The 18,999-nt window shown below is 53.0% G+C and overlaps 1 protein-coding gene across 7 annotated transcripts in view; it reads right to left on the minus strand.

Moving 5' to 3' along the window:
• The window catches only part of SIPA1L3 (signal induced proliferation associated 1 like 3), a 222,508-nt gene that overhangs the window by 66,483 nt on the left and 137,026 nt on the right, over positions 1–18,999 (minus strand). For all 7 annotated transcript variants that reach the window (XR_012375996.1, XM_025854293.2, XM_025854295.2 and 4 more), the window contains 5 exons: positions 13,682–13,870; positions 12,649–12,823; positions 9,376–9,479; positions 6,959–7,116; positions 19–595 (listed from right to left, as the gene is read on the minus strand). Coding sequence is in view for 6 of the 7 variants with exons in the window: in XM_025854293.2 (XP_025710078.1) it covers positions 19–595; positions 6,959–7,116; positions 9,376–9,479; positions 12,649–12,823; positions 13,682–13,870 (1,203 nt within the window). In the remaining variant the exon portion in view is untranslated. The remainder of the gene's footprint in view (positions 1–18; positions 596–6,958; positions 7,117–9,375; positions 9,480–12,648; positions 12,824–13,681; positions 13,871–18,999) is intronic.

The raw sequence follows: 18,999 nt of genomic DNA on the forward strand, positions 1-18,999 counted from the left end.
AGGAGCTCTTTCCCTTACCTTTAGTCTCTGGACGATCTCCCTTATGTCCTCCACAGAGCCTTCTGTGGCCTGCAGGAAGATGTGGTCCCCTCGCCCGTAGAAGATTTTGAGCGTCGAGGAGTCTGGGGTCCAGCCAATGACATCCCCGCAGTAGCAGTTGAACACCACCTCCTTGGTGCGCAGGTCCAAGAGCACCACAAACTCGTTGGAAATCCCCAAGATGCAGTCGATTTCTATGCCCTGGGCATAGTCCTGAGCCGCCACCCTCCAGGCGATGGCCCCTGCGCTATGCTGCTCAGCGCCTGCCCGCGCTTTTGTCTTCTCTTTCTTCTTGGAGGTCAGGGAGATGAGGTTGAACTTGCCAGTGGAGTCAATGGGTGTGTTAGAGACACAGTTTTCAGCCAGGTCCTTGAGGTACTCCTGGCGGGTCCTGGTGGCCATGGTGTGGAATTTGTCTGACTTGTGTGCAGCGTTCTCAGCATTAATCACCTTGGCCAGCAAGAAGTCTCTGAAGACATCAGACTTGCGGAATGTTGTTCCACTGGGGACCGGGGGACCAAAAGGAGGAGCATCTTTGGATCGGGTCACAGCCATACTGAGGAGGGAGAAATAGACGGTAAAAAGAAAAGCACTTAGGACTCCCTTTAGAAAGAAAATATGCGATCAGAAATTGGAGTGTGGTTTTTAAGAATGGAAATCTACATCTGTCTAGTAAGTTGCTGGCCAACTAGACTGGAAACGAGACAGTCTTAGGGCACATGCATGCACGTTTACTTCCTGGACAGCAGATGTTAGAACGTCCACTGACGTTCCAAGAATAACTTTCCTAGCATTGTTCCATTTGAGCTACTCTCACTTTACATACGTATAAACTATCTGGTATATTACAGTTCGGCAAAAATTCACTCCTCCCTCTCCACCTTTGAGGATGGGTACATGCCCACCCCACCGATCCTGGGCCTGGTCATGTAGCTTGATTTGGCCAATGGCTTTCAAGCAAGGCACGAAATGCGGTGGGTGGGGAGGCGGGCTTGCCTCCTGTGCTCATGCCATCTCCATGAGATGGACATGGCCCGGGGGTCCCAGGAGGAGGAGGGACACCTGGAGCAGACCCGGAGCCAAGGCCAGCCAGACCTCAGCCGACCTGCAGACGTGTGGGCCAGAGAGAAAATGCTAACGCCTATGAGCCCCTGGATTTTGGGGTGGTTGTTAAGCAGCGTTACTGTGGGAACACCTAACTGATGTGGGACATTTATGTGATTTTTTTTAAAGATTTTATTTATTTGAGAGAGAGCTAGAGCGAGCACACAAGCAGGGGGAGGGGCAGAGGGAGCAGCAGACTCCCCACCGGGCAGGGAGCCCAATGTGGGACTCGATCCCAGGACCCTATGATTTGCTTCTTTCACACATCTGTGTAACATTACTTAACATACTGTGTGAATCATCTCTACATAGCTTATTCTGAAAATTCATTGTAACGAGAAGTTAGAAGAGACCCTTCTTACTGCAGTTATGACTGAGGTGCCGCTGTGACAGAAACGAATAGCCACTGAGTGAGAAAGTAAAAAGGAAATGATCTGCCAAACCAGTGAGCCCCTTCACCCCTCACGCAAACCACAGAGAGAGGCGCCTATGGGGAGGAACACCTTTGGAGAAAGCTGGCGGTGAGCCCCATCATGTCTGCACCCACCCTCGCCAGCAGCAGGTGCCCGAGGTGACCGACAGCCGGGAGGAGCCTGGGGTCAGTTGGTCCCCTGCCCAGGAGATCAGGAGGGTGGGCTGGGAGCCCCCACAGAGCCCAGGGAGCATGCGGTCAGCTGTGTTCCCAGTCCAGTGACACTTGCCTGCCTCCCATTTCCTCCTGGGGCTCTACTGCTGGACAGGTCAGAAATCAGCAGTTAGCTGCAGAAGAAGTGGAACGTGGAGGAACAGAGGAGAGGTAAGCAGGCTCCCCAACCACTGAGGCCTCCAGCGGGGAAGCAGCCCTGAGCCGGGAGGTGGGAGAAGATTCGCTGGTAAGTCAAATGTGAAGATTGAATGAATATCTCGGATATGTCTTTCCACTGACTGATCGAGTTGAGACTCAGTGACTGTAGGGCAGCCGATTTCTAAAGTCAGGCAGAGAGGCTATGGCCCCTTCCAGAGTCCTCACCCAGGGGCAGGGGAACGTGACTCTCACCGGAAGACGTTTAAATGGGTGGTGGAGCCTCTTGGAGCTATGCTGTTTCTGTGATGATGATTAAAACCAGTATGAGTCGTATCTGAGTGAGAAGTTGACTTGCTAAGAGTTCTTAAAGAGCACTGTATTCATCCTCCACAAAGATGTCACCTTGTGAGCATGGCGTTAGGAGAGATTTCCTAATGCTTCCCTCCCGACTGTAAAGTAATTTTTAAGTAACGAGATTCCTGACTAAAACATATGCCAGGAAACCCAAACATGGTGTAAAGCTTGTTCAGGTTAGGACTCCCAGCCCCCCCACCCGCCCCCCCCACATGACAAGGGGGACAGTGTAGCATTCCTGCCTCTGTGTGACAAGCATATCTGGGACGCCCTCTCTTGGGCATTGGGGGTACAGTAGTCCCTGACCCCCAGAGCTTTTAATCCAGGAGCAGACGCGTATCAAACACACACACTTACAAATTAAATTATAAAAACAAAGAAAGCGAATGGGCTACAGACAGAACAGAAGGACCGGATCTAGACAGGGGGAATCCAGGAGGGAGGGCCTCTCTGAGGAAGTGATAATTATGCTGGGATCTGAGGCTGAGTCGGAGCCAGAGGAAGAGCTGGGGGAAGGGCGCTGCACACAGTGGGTACAGCGCGTGCAAGCCCTGATGGGGAATGACGAGGCGGGGGTGGTTGGAGTCCAGAAGCGAGTGGGATGGGAGCCAGGCCTTGCAGGGCCCTGACGGTGTGTTGGCACTTTCCATCCTGATCGTGAGAGTAAGCGATCCTTTAAACACCTGGACTCTTCACTCTCTGCACCCCCAGATCTGGTCTCTGCCATTCTCTGCCCTGCTCAGTGCCCTGGAAGGTGGGTTTTTGCGGGCGGTCACCTTCACCTGGCTTCCCATGCCCTCCGGCTTCTAGTGAATTCTGCCAACAGGAAGCGGCAGCAGGCGACAGGAGGGGACAGGAGAGGGAGGTTGGCAGATGGCTTTCTCTTTGCGGCTTTCTTGCTGGGCTGGGCTGGTGGCAGTGGCTGCTGTCCTTCATCCTTCAACTCAGAGCCAGAGTTCCTGTCTGGTGGCCCCTCTCCCAGAGCCATAGCTCTCTCTAGCTTCCAGAAACTTCCTTCATCCTTTCCAACCTCATCAAGCCAAAAGGGATGGGTAATGGCTCCCTGCTTCTGCTGGCACCGGACGCCTCACTCTCCTGTACTGGTTCCCTTAACCTAGGCCCGCCTGTGAGTGGCCTGTTCATTCACCCTCAGTTAAAACCTAATCGGGGTATCTGCCTCTTAACGGCCCGTGATGGACACAGGTGCTAGCAACGAGTGACCACCAGACTGACGATCTGCAAAGATCACCATGGCTGCCCCATGAAGAAAGGACTGGAAGGGACCAGAGCACAGGCAGATCATCACTGAGGAAGCTCCTGCACACCCCAGACGGGTCAGGCCAGATCCCTTGCCTGCTACCTCCACTGTTCATGGTCCAACGACCCTTCCCCAGTTCCGGAGTGCTGTGTGGGTAGGTGCCACCTGGAGCTTAGCTGATCCCCCAGCACCAGCACAGGTGTTCACTACTGATTAAAATAACGACTTGGGGGCGCATGGGTAGCTCAGTCAGTGAAGCGTCTGCATTCGGCTCAGGTCATGACCCCAGGGTCCTGGGATCCAGCCCTGCATCGGGCTCCCTGCTCAGTGGGGAGCCTGCCTCTCCCTCTCCCCCTGCTTGTGCTCTCTTTCCCAAATAAGTAAAATCTTTTTAAAAAATGACTTGAACTTGAACAGACCAAGAAGAAACAGTTCTATCAAGGCACAGGAGGTTTTCTGGAGGCTTGACCGAAAAAGGCATTTTCCAGGGGTGAGGTTCTTCGAAGGCCACACAAACCAGATGGGTTTTCTTCTGTGCAAAACCGTGTGGGCGAAACCTTGCCCACAGCCCCCGGGGGAAGGGGGATGTGATGACTTGGCCAGTTTTTCCTAATTCGTGGTGTGTCCACACTGTACTTTACAGATGTCAACAGCTTTGCAACTTCTCCAGTCAGCACCTCGCTGCTTAGAGTGATAGACTGGTGTGTTTCCCATAGTCCTGATCCATGATTTGAAGAATCATGAAACTACAAGCTACTGAAGCTTTCTGGACAAGCAGAACAGCTGGTCCCTTATGTCCCAGCAGGCAGGACTGGGTTTTCACAGCCCCCAGGCTATAGGGAGGACGGTGTGCCCCTCAGAAATGGCACACTTGGAACCAGAAAGCACCTCACTACACAACCAGGAGATGGTGTGACACCAGGCCACCCCGTCGCTGTAGCTCAGGAAGTATTCCCAGAATACTCACAGTTATTCCTTCAACGATTATTTCCTCAGGGCCTATGATGCTTGGGCTAGGCATCTGTCTGGTCAGCAAAAACGTCTTTAGGGCCCACTAGATGGCAGGCCCCATGCCATGACAGATACACGGAGGGGGATGTGACACGGGGTTATCTTTAAGGGAGGCCAGGGACACGCCAAGAAGTCATTTTTACAGCATGACGGGTGTTGTGATGGAAATGTGTTTGGGGACATGGTGGGGGGGGGGGGGAAGGGAGAGGACATGGTCTGTCTGGGGACCAGCTGCCTGTGAGGAAGGAGGGGGGCAGCTTTGGTTGTGTCTTTAACATTTTCTTTCTTTAAAAATAAAGAAAAGAGAGCTGAAGCAAATATGGCAAAATGTTAACATCTGTTAAATCTGGTGGTGGGCACATGGGTGTCTGTTATATTATTTTCTGTGCTTTTCAGAACGATTAAAATATTGCATAATAAAAATATTTTAAATTAAATAATAAAAAACAAGAAGGGTTTAGGGGCGCCTCGGTGGCGCAGTCTTGATTTCGGCTGAGGTCATGATCTCAGGGTCACGAGATTGAGCCCCGCAATGGGCTCTGCGAGCAGCAGGGTGTCTGCTTGAGATTCTCTCTCCCTCTGCCCCTCCCCACCTGCTCACACGGGGTGCTTGCTCAATCTCTCAAATAAATAATCTTAAAACAAAAAAACAAACAAAAAAACAGAAAAAAACCCACGGTTTGTGAATCAGAACAAAGCCAGCATCCCGGAGGCCAAAAGCTGGCCTGGAGAGGCGGGGGGTCGGCCGTGGGTTGCTGTGACAGCCCAGGCAGGAGCAGAGGAGGGGGCCCACCCCATGCCCCCAGCTCAAGCCCTGCCTCTGATGCGAGGAATGCGGGACATCCTGCAAGCTCACCCAGCCGCAAGACACAGGCACTTGTGGTGGCCGCTCCGTGTCCTAGGAACGAGTAACCGCATGCGCTGCACTGTGGTGGAACCCTCATCCCTTCTCTGCTTCACCTCACCGACAGGAAAATGGTAGGTTCTGGCAATTCCACCAGGACCACCAGTGCACCGACGCACATACCCTTTGACCCAGGAACCCTGTTTTCAGGGATTTTCCCAGCTGTGTACGTGGACGCACGTGCAATGAGAGCAGAAATAAGATTATTCACTGCAGGATGGAGTGGAACAGTGGGTGACAGGACAACCCAAATGCACATCGAGGGGAGAAGAGTCTCGTGCATCCACACGATGGAATGTCATGCGGTCATAAGGGATAAAAAAGCACTTAATGTACTGGTTTGGAGATCTCAAGGATCGGTGAGCGTGTGTGACACGCTCCGTGTGTATTAACAAGAGGAAAACGAATACTTAGAAGTAGTTACCTGCATATATATGAAATTTCTGGATGCACAAAAAACTGCTAACAGGGCAACTGGGTGGTGGGGGGTGGGGCAGGGGTGGGAGGAGGCTGTGACTTTTTTTTTTTTTTTTTTTTTGCTTTTTGTATCTTTTGAATTTCAAACCGTTCTCAGCCCATTCCCCAGAGTCTGTGGTGCTGCTCCAGGGACATGTTAACATCTGTCAAATCTGGTGGTGGGCACACGGGTGTCTTGGCCCGGGCCTAGGTCATCCGTCAGCTGGTTTCCAAGGACTACATCCTCACCCCACACACAGACAGCTTTCCATTTGGCCTCTGGCTGCTGGCCACTCCCTGGGGTGAGACCTGGCCCTCAGGGAGGATGCTGAATGGTCTGAAGCCTGTGGAGCCTGTTGATCTGTGAACTGAAACCTCAGCTCTATATCCAGAGTGGTGCATGTGTGTGCGTGTGTGTGTGTGTCTGCCCTGCCCCCATCCTTCCATCTTCTGATTCTCCTTCCGGCCATCACTCCTGTGCCTCAGCCCCTGTGCCCCCCACCCCAACCCTGGGCCTGGTGGTGGTTTCGCTCCACAATGGGCTCCTCACCCCCCAACCAGGTCAGTGAGCCTCAATTCTGGAGCCTCTCTTCCCAGAAAAGCAAAGCACTCCTTTTGCTGGATTTGCAGCTGGGAGGATGTTAAGTTTAGAGCTGCCAGCAAATGAAGCAATGTATAGGAAAGTGGAGCAGATCGAGCTACGCTCGAATCTGACATTTGGGAGAGCAGATACATACAAATGCCTGGCTGCATTAAGCCAGATCGAGGTGGGGTTCTGGTCACTTGCAACCAAAAGATGTCAGGCAAATACGAATCTCCAATGAAAACTGGGATGCCATGCTGCTGAGGATAACTCTCGTAGAAGGTGTAGGGACGTGAGGACATGTGCGGGTGTGAAGCACACACAGGCGGCACCGGAGGCATCTGCTGGTCCGGCTGCTGGCTGTCTCTCTGCACGCTGCCCGGAGGCTGGAGATCCGCTGCTGCGACTTCCAGTGTGTGCAGGGGAGGGGGCAGGGGTGGGGGGAGCCGGTACAGGGATGCGTACCTGTAGCAGACATTATCAGTGCAGGGGTTGTGGGCTCGGACGATGATGAAGACATGCTGAAAGTGTGAGCGGATGTTCTTGGGGGTGAAAGGCAGCGCCCCTGGCTCCTGGAAGATGATCGTCACAATGTCGTTTCCTATGTGCCTCTTCCTTAGTAACTGGTAAATGGAAACGGGAGAAAGGAGGGCGGCACAGGTTGGCTTGAGGGCCCTGCCTGGACCCTCACAGCAGCCTCCCTGCCACCCCGTGTTCTCACCCCTTCCCGGTGTGGTCCCCACAGGCAGCCAGAGGGAGCCATGGACCTGGGTTGGATCATGTCTCTCCCTGCTCAGAGCCCTCTCTGGTGGCTCTGCCTCACTCAGGGTAAGACTCCCCACGTGTTTTGTTCGCTGCCTACTACAGTGTGCTTAGTGCTGAGATCGGTTTCGGCACACAGTAGGTGCTCAATAAACATCCACTGGAGGTCCGCATGGGCTGGTGAACACGGACTTGCTCACAGCCCACGGCGGCAGACTGGACACCACCTGCAGAGCTGATCCCAGGCTGCCGCCACGGTCCCTGCCCCAGACACCTGGGTTGGGAAGGCCGGGGCAGCTGTGGCTTCGGACTGGCCCACTGGAGCCCGGTCCTCTCTCCTCTGTTTCTCACAGTCTCTGACCAAGAGACTGTTACCTTTGCAGGCGATGACGTATTCACAGTGTTTTACTTATCTGCTGATATTACAGCATTCCTATTTACATTTGAGTTGAGCCTTTGCGTGACTGTCACGGTCAGGGATCCATGTTGGGAACATGAGGTCCACAGATGGGCATCCTGTGTAGCTCGACACGAAGTGGCCCAGAATGTGGATTCCAGAGACACTTACACTGAGCAGCACGACTTACACTACGGAACTGTTCTTTATGTGTGCTTTAAACCGGTGACATTGCTAGATAAAGTACCCATTTGCTGTGGCCAGCCCGGGCGAGGCATCTTACCATCAGGTCTCCGAGACGCCAGCTCATCTTATCACAACCACCTCGTGAGGCATGAACTCATCCTACCCCTTTACTGATGAGAACGCTGAGGCTCCCAGTGGCTAAGTGACTTGCCCTCCGTCAAACAGTCATGGGAAGAAAGAGCCTGGATTTGAATCCACTTCTGCTTGACTCTGCAACCCAAGCTTTCCCCACCTACCAAATACCCAGCATGAGGGACTGCTTCCTATGCCCCTCCTGGGTGTTGGGCCCCGCCTCGTGCAGAGACCCCTAACCCATTCTACAGAGGAGGGACCCGAGGCTCAGAGACGCAGGATCACAAAGCTAAGAAGTGGCAAAGAAAGAACTCAAACTCAGGGCCAACTCTGAGACCAATGCTCTTACAGAATGCTACCAGGTTAACTTCATGAGATCACTCCGATCCGACCATTTTTGGTCTATATAATCTACAATGTCATCTGCACCAGTGGAAAAAACAGGCATTTTCCAAACCACAAGTCCGTGGGGTTTCTGTTCTTTAGAAACTAGGAAGAGTTGTCTCAGGACAGAGTCTGCATGGCATGCTCAGGGGAGGAGCCCCACGAAGCAGGCGTTAGCTGCTCTTGCCCACCTAGTCACCTTTTCCTCCTCCTTCTGGCAGCCATGTCTGTGCCCTTTGGGAAAGCACCTCCCTGATCCCTATCAGCATTTCCTGTTGAGCTGACCCCATTCACCCTCCCTAGGGGTGGGCATGTGCTTCATGCTTGGCCAGTCAGCTTGTTCCACCCCTGCCCCTGGCCCAGGGACTGGTAAGTGACTGGTCAACAAAACGTTTCTGGGACACCAGGGAGGCAGAGTTCTCTCCCCGCAGGGGTGGCTCTCCTGGTGGGATGTGAGCAGAGGGCTGTCAGGGGGCATCTTTGCCACTACTTGGGAAGACCTGTGAAGGCCATGATGAAGAAAAGCAGAGGTAAGAAATGAAAAGGATTCCTAACACTGTTTGAGGCCCTGTATCCAGCCATACCTAAAGCCAACCCTATCCAGGCACTTGAGAGTTACACCACCCAGTAAGACTCAGTTTTTCCTTATGGCAGTTTGGTTTGCGTTTCTGTTACTTCTGTTGAAATAATGTTGACTGATTCACTCTTCTTTTTCACAGGACCCCTGGTGATGCAAGAGACTGCTAAGTTGGGTAGTTAGATGCAAGCAGGATGTCTAAGGAACAGTTAGAAAAACACTGCTATCAAACAACCCCTGATCTAGCCTCCATCCCCCAGGTGACGTGACCATGGTGCGGAGCGTCTCCAAGGCCACAGGCCCCCCATCTACTCCACGGGAAAGTAGGAGAACCAGTGCCTGCCAGGCAGCCAGCTACCAGCTGCAGGGAAGGAGAGTGACTTGGGGTTCAGTCGTGCGTCCACTGGAAATCATGTGGGGGCCCCCGCCCTGGGCCCCACTGACCTGCTGCCTGTTGTTGGGGGTGTAAGGGAGCAGGGTGGAGACGTGGAACATGATCTCGTAGTCCTGGTATGTCGTGTAGAGGGAGTGGGTGCCCGTGGAGTCAGCTGCAACAGAAACACAGTTAGCACCACGTTTCCCAAACCTCTGGGTTTGTGCCACGTCCCACAGGCCATCTGCGTTAGTTTTCAGCTTGATGTTTGCACTTCACTCTTTAAAATTAAATAAATTTAGGTAAAAAGGAAACCTTCTGTTACACACCCAACACACTGGTAAAAATTTAAAATCTGACCATAGCAAGGACTGGTGGGGAATGTAGAGCCACTGGATCCCTTTCTGTGGCTGGTTAGGCGTGTAAATTGGTACAACCACTTTGGAAAACTTCTTAGTAATATCTAGTGATTAAGTCTGAAGATTGGCTTAATTAACGACCCAGCACTTTCTCTCCTAGGATCATAACCTAGAGAAATCACATACACGTGCCCTGGGATATGGGTAACAAGCACCTTCAAAAAGATGAATAAACAAACTTGTATACTCACACTGTGAAAAAATACAAAGCCTTGAAATGAGCTGCAGTCACCGCACGGGTGAATCACACATATACAATGTTGAATGAAAGACGCCAGACACAAAAGCAGCACATACTATAGGATCCCATTCACATTATGTTCAAAAACAAGCCAAACCAATTATATCCAGAGATGCATATATAGGTAGCAAAACTATGGATGATAATCCTGAGAGTAAGGACACTGGTTGCCCACAATGGGTGGGGGTTGTGACCAGGGAGCACATCTGATTATTGGCTCCATGTTTCCGAGGGGGAAACTGAGGCACCGGGAGGGAGTGACTTGCCTTAGGTCACACTGCAAGGTGCAGTGGAGTCTGGACTGGAACTCAGGCTGTCTGACTCCATGGTGTTTTCTTAAGAGTACTCGGTGTGGCTCTTAAGGGTTTCACATCCCTTATAGGAAATAGATCTAAATCCCTAAACTTGGGCCCTGAAGGCCCTGCAGGGTGGGTCCTGCCTGCCTTCCTCACTCCATCCTCCACGTTAATTCCCTGGACGACAGCCTTTAGACCTCAGGGCTTTTGCATGTGCTGTTCCTTTCTCCTGGAATGCTTTTCCTGCTCCCTCTTTGCCTCTTTTATTCCGTCTCACCCCTCTCAGGCTGTACGCCATTTTCTCTAGGGGCCCTTCCCCACTTGGACCTAAGATCAGGTTCCTCATGTATGCTCGTATCATCTTGAACAGCTCCTTCCCACCCAGGGAGGAAGGCTGGGAGGTTTCTGTCGAATGCAGGAGCGAACCCACGAACCATGCTGTAAGGACCTACAAGGTGTCAAGTTCACCCCAGGAGGCCCATTCGTTGGCCCTTTCAGGCACTCAGGGCCACCAAGCTTTATTTAACCAAAGGTGCTGCGGAGACAGGGGTAGAACTGACCACAAAGTCCCTGTTCTTGTGGCCTTACATTCTGGGGAGATGCTGGGACAAGGCGAAGGCACTGAAGCCACTGCTGGCCGGTGCCAGAGCCAGGCCCGGAGCCAGGTGACCTTTGGGTGGCTGCGAGCCTGGAGCATCCCTATCTGGTAGCTGGGGACACTGGCCGAGAGCACTGTGCTCCCTGGGGTCTCTGGAGAAAATCCACTTCCCAAAGAAGCCATGTGGCAGTAGTTGGCACTTGCGTGCTGACTCTCCGTAAGGCGCGGCACCGGCGTCTGATCCTCACAGCAACTCAGGGAAGGGAGGGGGCAACGTGATGGCCGCCATTTTGGGCAGGGCGCTGAGCCTCAGGAGCAGGGGTATAACAAGTGTCCTGTTCCTTTTTCTGAGTGCACCACCCCTTTCGCGGTGAAGGAATCACCTGAAGGAATGAGCAACAGAAGCACAGTCCTAACGCTCACGCTTGCCGCGGGTTTCCTGTGCGCCAGGGCAGCTGGGGAGGCTGGGCAGGCCCGGGGTCCAGCACGGAGTGAGGGCTCGGTATGTTAGCTTCACCACTGTGCTCCTGAGGTAAGCACCAACTATGAGTCTCACTCGACAAGACGAGGAAGCTGAGGCACAGGGAGGCAAGGCCGCCGGTCCAGGATCCCTAAACCAGCGATGGCACAACGATCTTATTCCTCCCACTGCTTCCTTGAACGAACGACAGCCGTAGGCCCCTGCGAACGCTTCTCTCATCTCGCCAAACTCGGTCTCCTCACCTGGGCCTCCCTCTTCCCGACGAGGAAGGTGAGGCTCAGCAAGGCAAGAGAAGAGCCAGTGATCAGGCCTGGGCCCCATCACAGGGCTTGCCGACTCCGCCTGAGCAACGAACCCAGCAACGCGCCCCTCCAAGGGCCAGGGGCAGTCAGTCCTTTCCCCAGACAGCCAGGACGTGACTTCACAACACTGCTCTTCCATCCCCCCAAACTGCCACATCGCTCTTCCATCCCCCCAAACTGCCACATCGCTCTTCTATTCCCCGCAAACTGCCAAGAAACACTTCCATCCTATTCGTCACACGTACACGTCTTATGTGCATATATGCAGATGTATGTACAGAAATGCTAGAACGAACGCGTTGTGTCACACACCCACCTTAAGAAGCAGACCACCACGGATACTCCGCGATCCTTACCATTTTCTATTATATCCACCCTCTCCCTGGAGGCAACCACTACCCTGAACGTGGTCGTGTCCATCACCGCCTTGCTTTTCTTTAGAGTTCTACTGCGCAAGAACGACCCCCCGAGACAATACACTGTCAAGTGTGCTTTGCAAATAACTGCTGTGTAAAAGGCATCACTCACTACCCGCTCTTGTGAGCCCGCTGTCCACGTTCACCATCAAGCACGCGGCCCTCGTCCAGGCTGACGCCTGCGGCTCCTGTCATCGCTGTCACTGTCACATGGCACTGTGCTGCATGAAACACCATGATTCTGCCCATACACGCTGGGCACCGTCTAGGCACCGGCGGTTTTGAACCCTCAGGACATCTCCCGGCACACGTGTGTGTGTGCGTGTGTGAGTTCTCAGAGGACACGTCTGGGAGTGCGACTGCTGACTCCCAGAGGAGGTGCATCTGCAAACTTTCCTAGAACATGCCCTACTGTTTTCCAAAGTGGTTGCACTATCCGCGTCCCCGTCAGCGGAGGCCGAGAGCTCCCACTGCCCTGCGTCCTTACCCCGCTACCACCAGGCCCTGTGACTTCCGCCCCCGGGGTGGGGGTGCGGTGGTGGTCCCCCGCGATCCACCCGGCTCCCCCCACGAGGCCACTGTGCCACTTACTCTTGACATCCAGCTGGGCGGCGTACTTGGTGAAGCCCTTCAGGCAGACCTTCTCCCCGATCAGGGAGAGGAACTCCTCGAAGGCGGGGCCAGCCTCCTCGTTGTTGTACATCTCCTCCTCTGAGCTCTGGCCGGCCTTGCAGTAGAGGATGCCCACTTTGTGCTTCCGGCACAGCTGCAGAGGCAAGAGCAGCTCTGTGAGGCGGGCCCGGCGGGAACGTCAGAGGGAACGGAACAAAGGGGCTTTCTCAGGCGTGGCACCCAGGGAGCTGCCGGGGTCCCACTGCCATCCAGCACCGCAGCCAGAGAGGAAGGAGAGAGGCGCAGGGGCATGTCCCGTTGTCTCTCTCCCTCCTTCCCATTTCACAGAGGCACAGTGAGGTGTCCGTGCAGCGGGCTCCTGTTCTCTCTACAGAGGGCCATGCCACTCTCTCAAGAGTAAGAGACCGTGGCCTTGGCTGGCTCCCATAGCAGGTAGCCTGGAACTGGCTAAGATTCTGCAAAAGGAAATTCTCGAGGGCTCGGGGCTCAGCACAGTCAACACTGTTTTTAGGGAGTGGGCCTCCGATCGCCAAGTTTGTTCTGTGTCTCATTCACTCCCCTGGTCACAGGGGATGGGACTCTGGATAGACACTTGACCTAAGTGTGGGCCAGTCAGAGGCTCTCCTGGGACTGAGAGTCAGCCAGCTGGGGTCTGCAGGTAGCTGTCATTCTCGCAGTCACTCTAGGAGCTGTGGGAGGGCGGAGAAGCAGAGGGAGCCTATGTGCAGAGAGGGGGAGGGAACACACCCACCCACCCACCCCGATGGCTGTCTCATCCCCAGACCATTTTTCTCCTGAGAACCCGTCACATCCCTGCTCTTGGCACCCTTAGTATTTGACAAGAGATCCCTCCTTTTACTGAAACTAGCTTAGGTGGGTTTCTATTCTGAAAAAGAAAAAAAAAAAAAAAGAAAAGAAAAAACCAAAGACCAAGACAGAAAGAGGTACCAGGATGGACTGCGGTGGCCCCCCACACTGGCCCCCAGCTCACCCCTTGCTCGTCGAGCTTCAGCAGCTGCTCGGTCACCTTGGGAGTGTTGAGAGCCAGTCGCAGGCAGTGGATGTTGAGCTCAGGGATGACATACTCCAGGGCGTCCTTCAGGGGTAGGCCCCGCCCTGTCCCGTGCTTCGTGGCGGTGGGGGTGGCATCCTCCAGGATAGAGCCCCGCAGGGTGATGAGCTGTTTCAGGGAGAGAAGGGAAGGTTAGGAGGCTCTTGGGACCTAGGAAGGGAACAAAGTCCTGTTCTCAGAGCAACGTGTGTGATGGTCCGAAGCTTGGGTCCCAGGGCCAGCCCTGGGTTTGGACCAGGACTTGAACTTGCTGCCTCCTCCCTGTGTGATTGTGAGCAAGTGCCTTCAAATCTCTGGGTCTCAGCTTCTCTTTTGTGGAATGAGAACAGTGACGGCATCACAGCCCCAAAGGGTGCCGGGAGGACTAAACCGATGAGATTTTGAGACAATGGATGGAGCACACCTTCGTCCATTCAACAAATACCAACTGAGCGCCCCCGAAGTACAGCCCTGTTCTGGGCGCAGTGAATGAAACAAAGACCTCTGCCCCCACCCACCTGGCATTTAAGTGGGGAAACAGATTGTCAGGTAGTAAGAAGTATAACGAATAAAACAGGCTCCATAAGGCGAGCACTCAACGAACACTCTGCCTTTGTTACAACATGTGTAAACATATTACCGTAATAACATGGTTGGTCTGTGGGGGGGCCCAGGGACGTATGTACGTGTGCACGTACGTATTCATTTATATAGCTGTGTACTTACGCACGTGTGAGCACACTCATGCACACACATAATCTTTTCAATGCCATTCAGGATTCTGATGTGTAGCCAGGCCTGAAAACCTGCGTCAGCCAATCGCAGCCATCTCATTCCCCTTTCCCAGATGGTGCTTTCCAAGGTTTCCTATAGCTGGCCACATGACTAGCTCCAGGTAATGAAATGTGAGGGGCATTCAGCCTGGGAACGACTTCTGGGCACATCTGCTTCCCTTAGTTAAAGGAAATCCTTTCCAACCTGCCCATTTCTTCTTAAGGACACTGGTGTGAGGATAAGATGTTTGGAGCTGTGGCAGCAATCTTACGACCATGAGGAAAGAGACAAGAAAACCAGAGAGAACTCAATCTCTGCAGTTGCCTACCTCCAGACTTCTCAGAGAATTAAAGCAACCCTCTATTTGTTTTAGCTATGGTTAGTCAGGTTTCCAGGTTTACCTAACTGACTAGACCTTTACAACAAAGTTACATTTGTGAAGGTGCTATATTCCAGGTACAAGAGTAATTACCTAATTCAATGTATAGGTCTGTTCAGGGGAGGTTTTGTTATCTCCATTTTACAGATAAGAAAACTGAAGCTCTGGGGCGCCTGGGTGGCTCAGTCAGTTTTAGTGTCTGACTTGATTTCGGTTTAGGTCATGATCTCTGGGTGGTGGGATCAAGCCCCTTGTTGGGCTCTGAGCTCAGCAGGGAGTCTGCTGGAGATTCTCTCACCCATGTGCACATATGTGCGTGCTTTCTCTCTCTCAATAGATAAATAAATAAAATCTTAAAAAAAAAACAAACAAAAACTGAAGCACTGAGAGGTTAGGTGCCTTCTCTAAGGTCACCAAAATTAAGTGACTGAACCAGGATTCCAATGCAGCCCTGACTTTTCCAAAACTCATGACTTTTTTCTTTGAAGGTTTTTAATTTTTTTTTTTTTTTTTTTTTTACTGGGAAGTATAATCCACATACAGAAAAGCTCGCAACATATCTAAGCACAGCTAAAGGAATTATCACCAAATGAACACCTAGGTAATCACCACCAAATCAAAAAGATAAATATTTCCAGCCCTCCAAATCCCTTCCCCTCCTCCCCAAAGGCAACCCTACCCTGACTTCTAACTCCACAATTTATTTCTGCCTGTTTTTGAGCTTCGTGCTGTTTGTATTCTTTTGTATCTGGCTTATTTCTCTCAATGCTATGCATATGAGATTCGACCACGCTGCTGGGAGGAGCTGATGTTTTGCCACAATGGATGTAATCCATTCTACCGCTAAGCACACAAACTGCTTCCAGTGTTGGGACAACTACGAGCGCTGCCGTTAGGAACACTCACAGAAGCACCTCGTAGTGCACACGAACACATTTTCTTTTGGGTTTATACCCAGGAGAGGAACTGCTGAGTCACCCGGCATGTTAATCTTTAATTTTACCAAAGTTTTCCAAGTGGTTGTACCAATTCACACCCTTACCCTGAGAATCCCAGCTGCCTCATGTCCCCGTTTCACCAGCTCTGGCTTCTATCCACAACGTGAGCTGGCCATCAGGTGATGTCACGGACAGGGCCAGGCCCTGCAGCTCCAGCCCCACCCCCACAAGACAGCACAATGGGGGGTCTGCCGCAACACCAGGAAAAATATCCTTCCTGAGGCGATTGTTACAAGCACCCAGAACACACTTGAGGCTATGGTTTAAAGACTAAGGAGGATCAGTGTTAACTGGAAAAACATGCTGGCCCTAAGTCAACATGTTGACACAGGAGGTGACAAAAACAATGTGTCATGACGTCGCCTCTAAGCATACAGCCCACCCTTTCCAAACAGGACCTGGGCAAGAGGCATGCACGGAAGGAATGGAATGATCTCGTGTTTGCGAGTTCCCAGTTCTGGCCCCAGTAATTAATAAACAAGTACTCTCTTATCATGATCTTGAAATAGATCATGAAAAGCAATGATGACAGGTGCTTTGCCCTGCTGGTCTGGGAGGCCCTGGGACAGTGGGTTTCAATGAATGCACCAACTGGATCAGGGTTTTTGTATCCTGCTGACACTGGCTCGCAGCGCCCTCTGCTGGGCCCAAGGGGAAGCATGGTCCTGCACCTCATTCCTTCTCCCACACTAGAGACAGGTGGCCCCTCTTTACATTCTGGCTCTGAAGACTTAACCAAAAGCCACGGCCTGAAAAGCTCCCAGCCTTTCCTTGTCTGCTAGGGATAAGTAGGGCACTGGCAGGATTCAACGAGTGGCCAGCCATCTCTAACCTCCACCTGGTCCTGTCCACCGTCATCACCTACCTGGCCTATGATAACAGCCCTCCTCCTGGTCTCCCTGCTCCCGCCCCGCTGCTCCCGCCCCGCTGCCCCCCCGCCCCCCGCCCGGTCCATCTTTCCTGCAGCAGCTTGAGTCAGACCACGCCTCTCCTCTGCATAGAACGGGCTAGTGGCTTCCCATCTCTCTCCAAATAAAATCTATACACCCTGCTCAGGTCGCAAGGCCCTGCGTGATCTCACCCTCAATGACACCTGTCATCATCTTACGGAGGATAAACAGTCAAGTGAGCCATAAGAAGACCTCAAGGCCATGTAAGCCGGGAGGTTTCGATATGCACAGGTTATTCAATGTTGGCTCCTGACTCAGACGCATCCCCTTCTGTCAGGCAGTGGGTGCACCTGTCAGGAACGTTTCCTGGGAGGTCACTGAGGTGTCTGTCTGCCTGGGTTCAAATCCTGACTCTACCCTTTTCCTGGCTGTGTGACCCTGGCAAGATGCTTAACTTCTCTGTGCCTGTTTCCTCATCTATAAAATGGGGATAACAGCACCTACTTCCAAGGCTTGTAAAGATTCAATAAGATAGTCCACGTGCAGTGCTCAGCATTGTATACAGTGAGCACTCAATACGTAAGAGCCATTATTATGGATACACACGTGTCAAATGTGTTTGTACAAAGGCATATGCATAGTTAAGAATTTAAATTTAACCTTTAACAGGAAGATACAGTGGGCTTTTCTCCCCATTTAACAATATGCTTTGGAGATTATTTCTACAAACACACACAATCAGAGCTACCTCCTGAACACAAACGAGGTCCTTGTCAATACACTGTTGCTCCTTGCTTTTTTCACTTCATTGGAGACTCTCCCTTTTCTACTTTGTACACTTATATACTTAAATTCTTAATGAGTGACTGTTACTTGTAAAATTAAAAAGAAAAAACAAATCCAAACCTCTAACTCTAACAAAACCAAAGCCTGTCAAAAACTTGTGTTTGCTGGGCTAAGGGGAACCTATTGGGTCAGGAGGCTAGACTGCCCCTGGCTGGCTGGGGTTCCCTGTGAACCGGGAGGGAGAGGCCAGCAAGGGGCTTGGGACGGGGCAGCCCTGGCCTGGGGCTCGTCCTGTCCAGGCTGGGGGGTGGGGGGTGCTGTTCAGGCGTGAGGTGCCAAAGCCCAGCTCCCAGTCTGTTCCTGCCCTGGTGGGAAGCTCAGTGCTGCCAATGCTCACAACCCATCTGCCGGGAGATGGGGACCCACTTGACTGTCTGCTTGGCGGCTGGGGGTGGCCATCTGGGGCGGGCCGGCCTGGTGGCTTGGAAAACAGCCTGAGCCCTTCACTCTGGACCCCACACCTTGGTTTATGGGAGCCTGAGATCTGTGCATGTGGACAGGAGGACAGATCTCTGCCCGTGAGCTCAACCCTCGCTCCTCGGCAAGGTCCTCGGACCTCGTGGGGGAGCGTGACAGCCAGGGCACTCACTGCCCTGCAGCCTCGTGTGCCGCTGCAAGAGAACCTTTGGCCGCTCCCGGAGATGGGGAGCAAACAGCACAAAGCCTATTTACAGATGAAAAAACTGAGAAGCCCAGAGGCAAAGCCATCTGTCCAAGGTCACGTGGCCAGTGAGAGGCAGAGCTGGACAAAACCCAGGGCTGTCTGTTCCCAGAGCCACAATTCAAACTCGACCCAACAGGCAGGGTGCCGAGCGGTTAAGAGCATGGGCTCGGGCCCCGGGAAGCCTGGGTCCACATCCCAGCTCTGCCACTGGGGACCCTGACAAATGATGATCTCCCTGGGCCTCAACCTCCCACCCTCATCTGCACAGTGGGAACAATGGGAGCACATCATGAGACTGTTGAGAGGATCTGAAGGCTCCGCGCACAAGCAGCACGTAGGACAGTGTCTGGCCGCGAGCGTTAGCTATTACTGCTGCTGGATGCATGACTGTCCGCCCTGCCGCCGCCACAGGAAGGGCTCGAGGAAGAGGCGAGGCAAACCTTGCTGGCCGCTGCCCTCCCTTCAACCCCAGATGAGGAGGTCCTCAGGCCCGAGTGCCCAATAGGGCAGGTCCACACGGAGTCGGGCTCAAGGCTGTGGTGGCAGAAAAAGGCCTGCCTGGAATGTGACAAGGGGACAGCAGACGGAGACCCCCTGCCGCCCAACTTCACTGGGCTCTCCCCAAGTGCCAGGCCTGGCGCTGCCTGTATGTGTAACCTCACAGGGCCCGCAGCACAGTCCTGTGAGGCTGGGATTCCCAAGGGGGA

Source organism: Callorhinus ursinus, unplaced genomic scaffold (assembly GCF_003265705.2).
Source record: "Callorhinus ursinus isolate GAN/ISIS: 27379988/994484 unplaced genomic scaffold, GSC_fseal_2.0 scaffold61, whole genome shotgun sequence".
Lineage (NCBI taxonomy): Eukaryota > Metazoa > Chordata > Mammalia > Carnivora > Otariidae > Callorhinus > Callorhinus ursinus.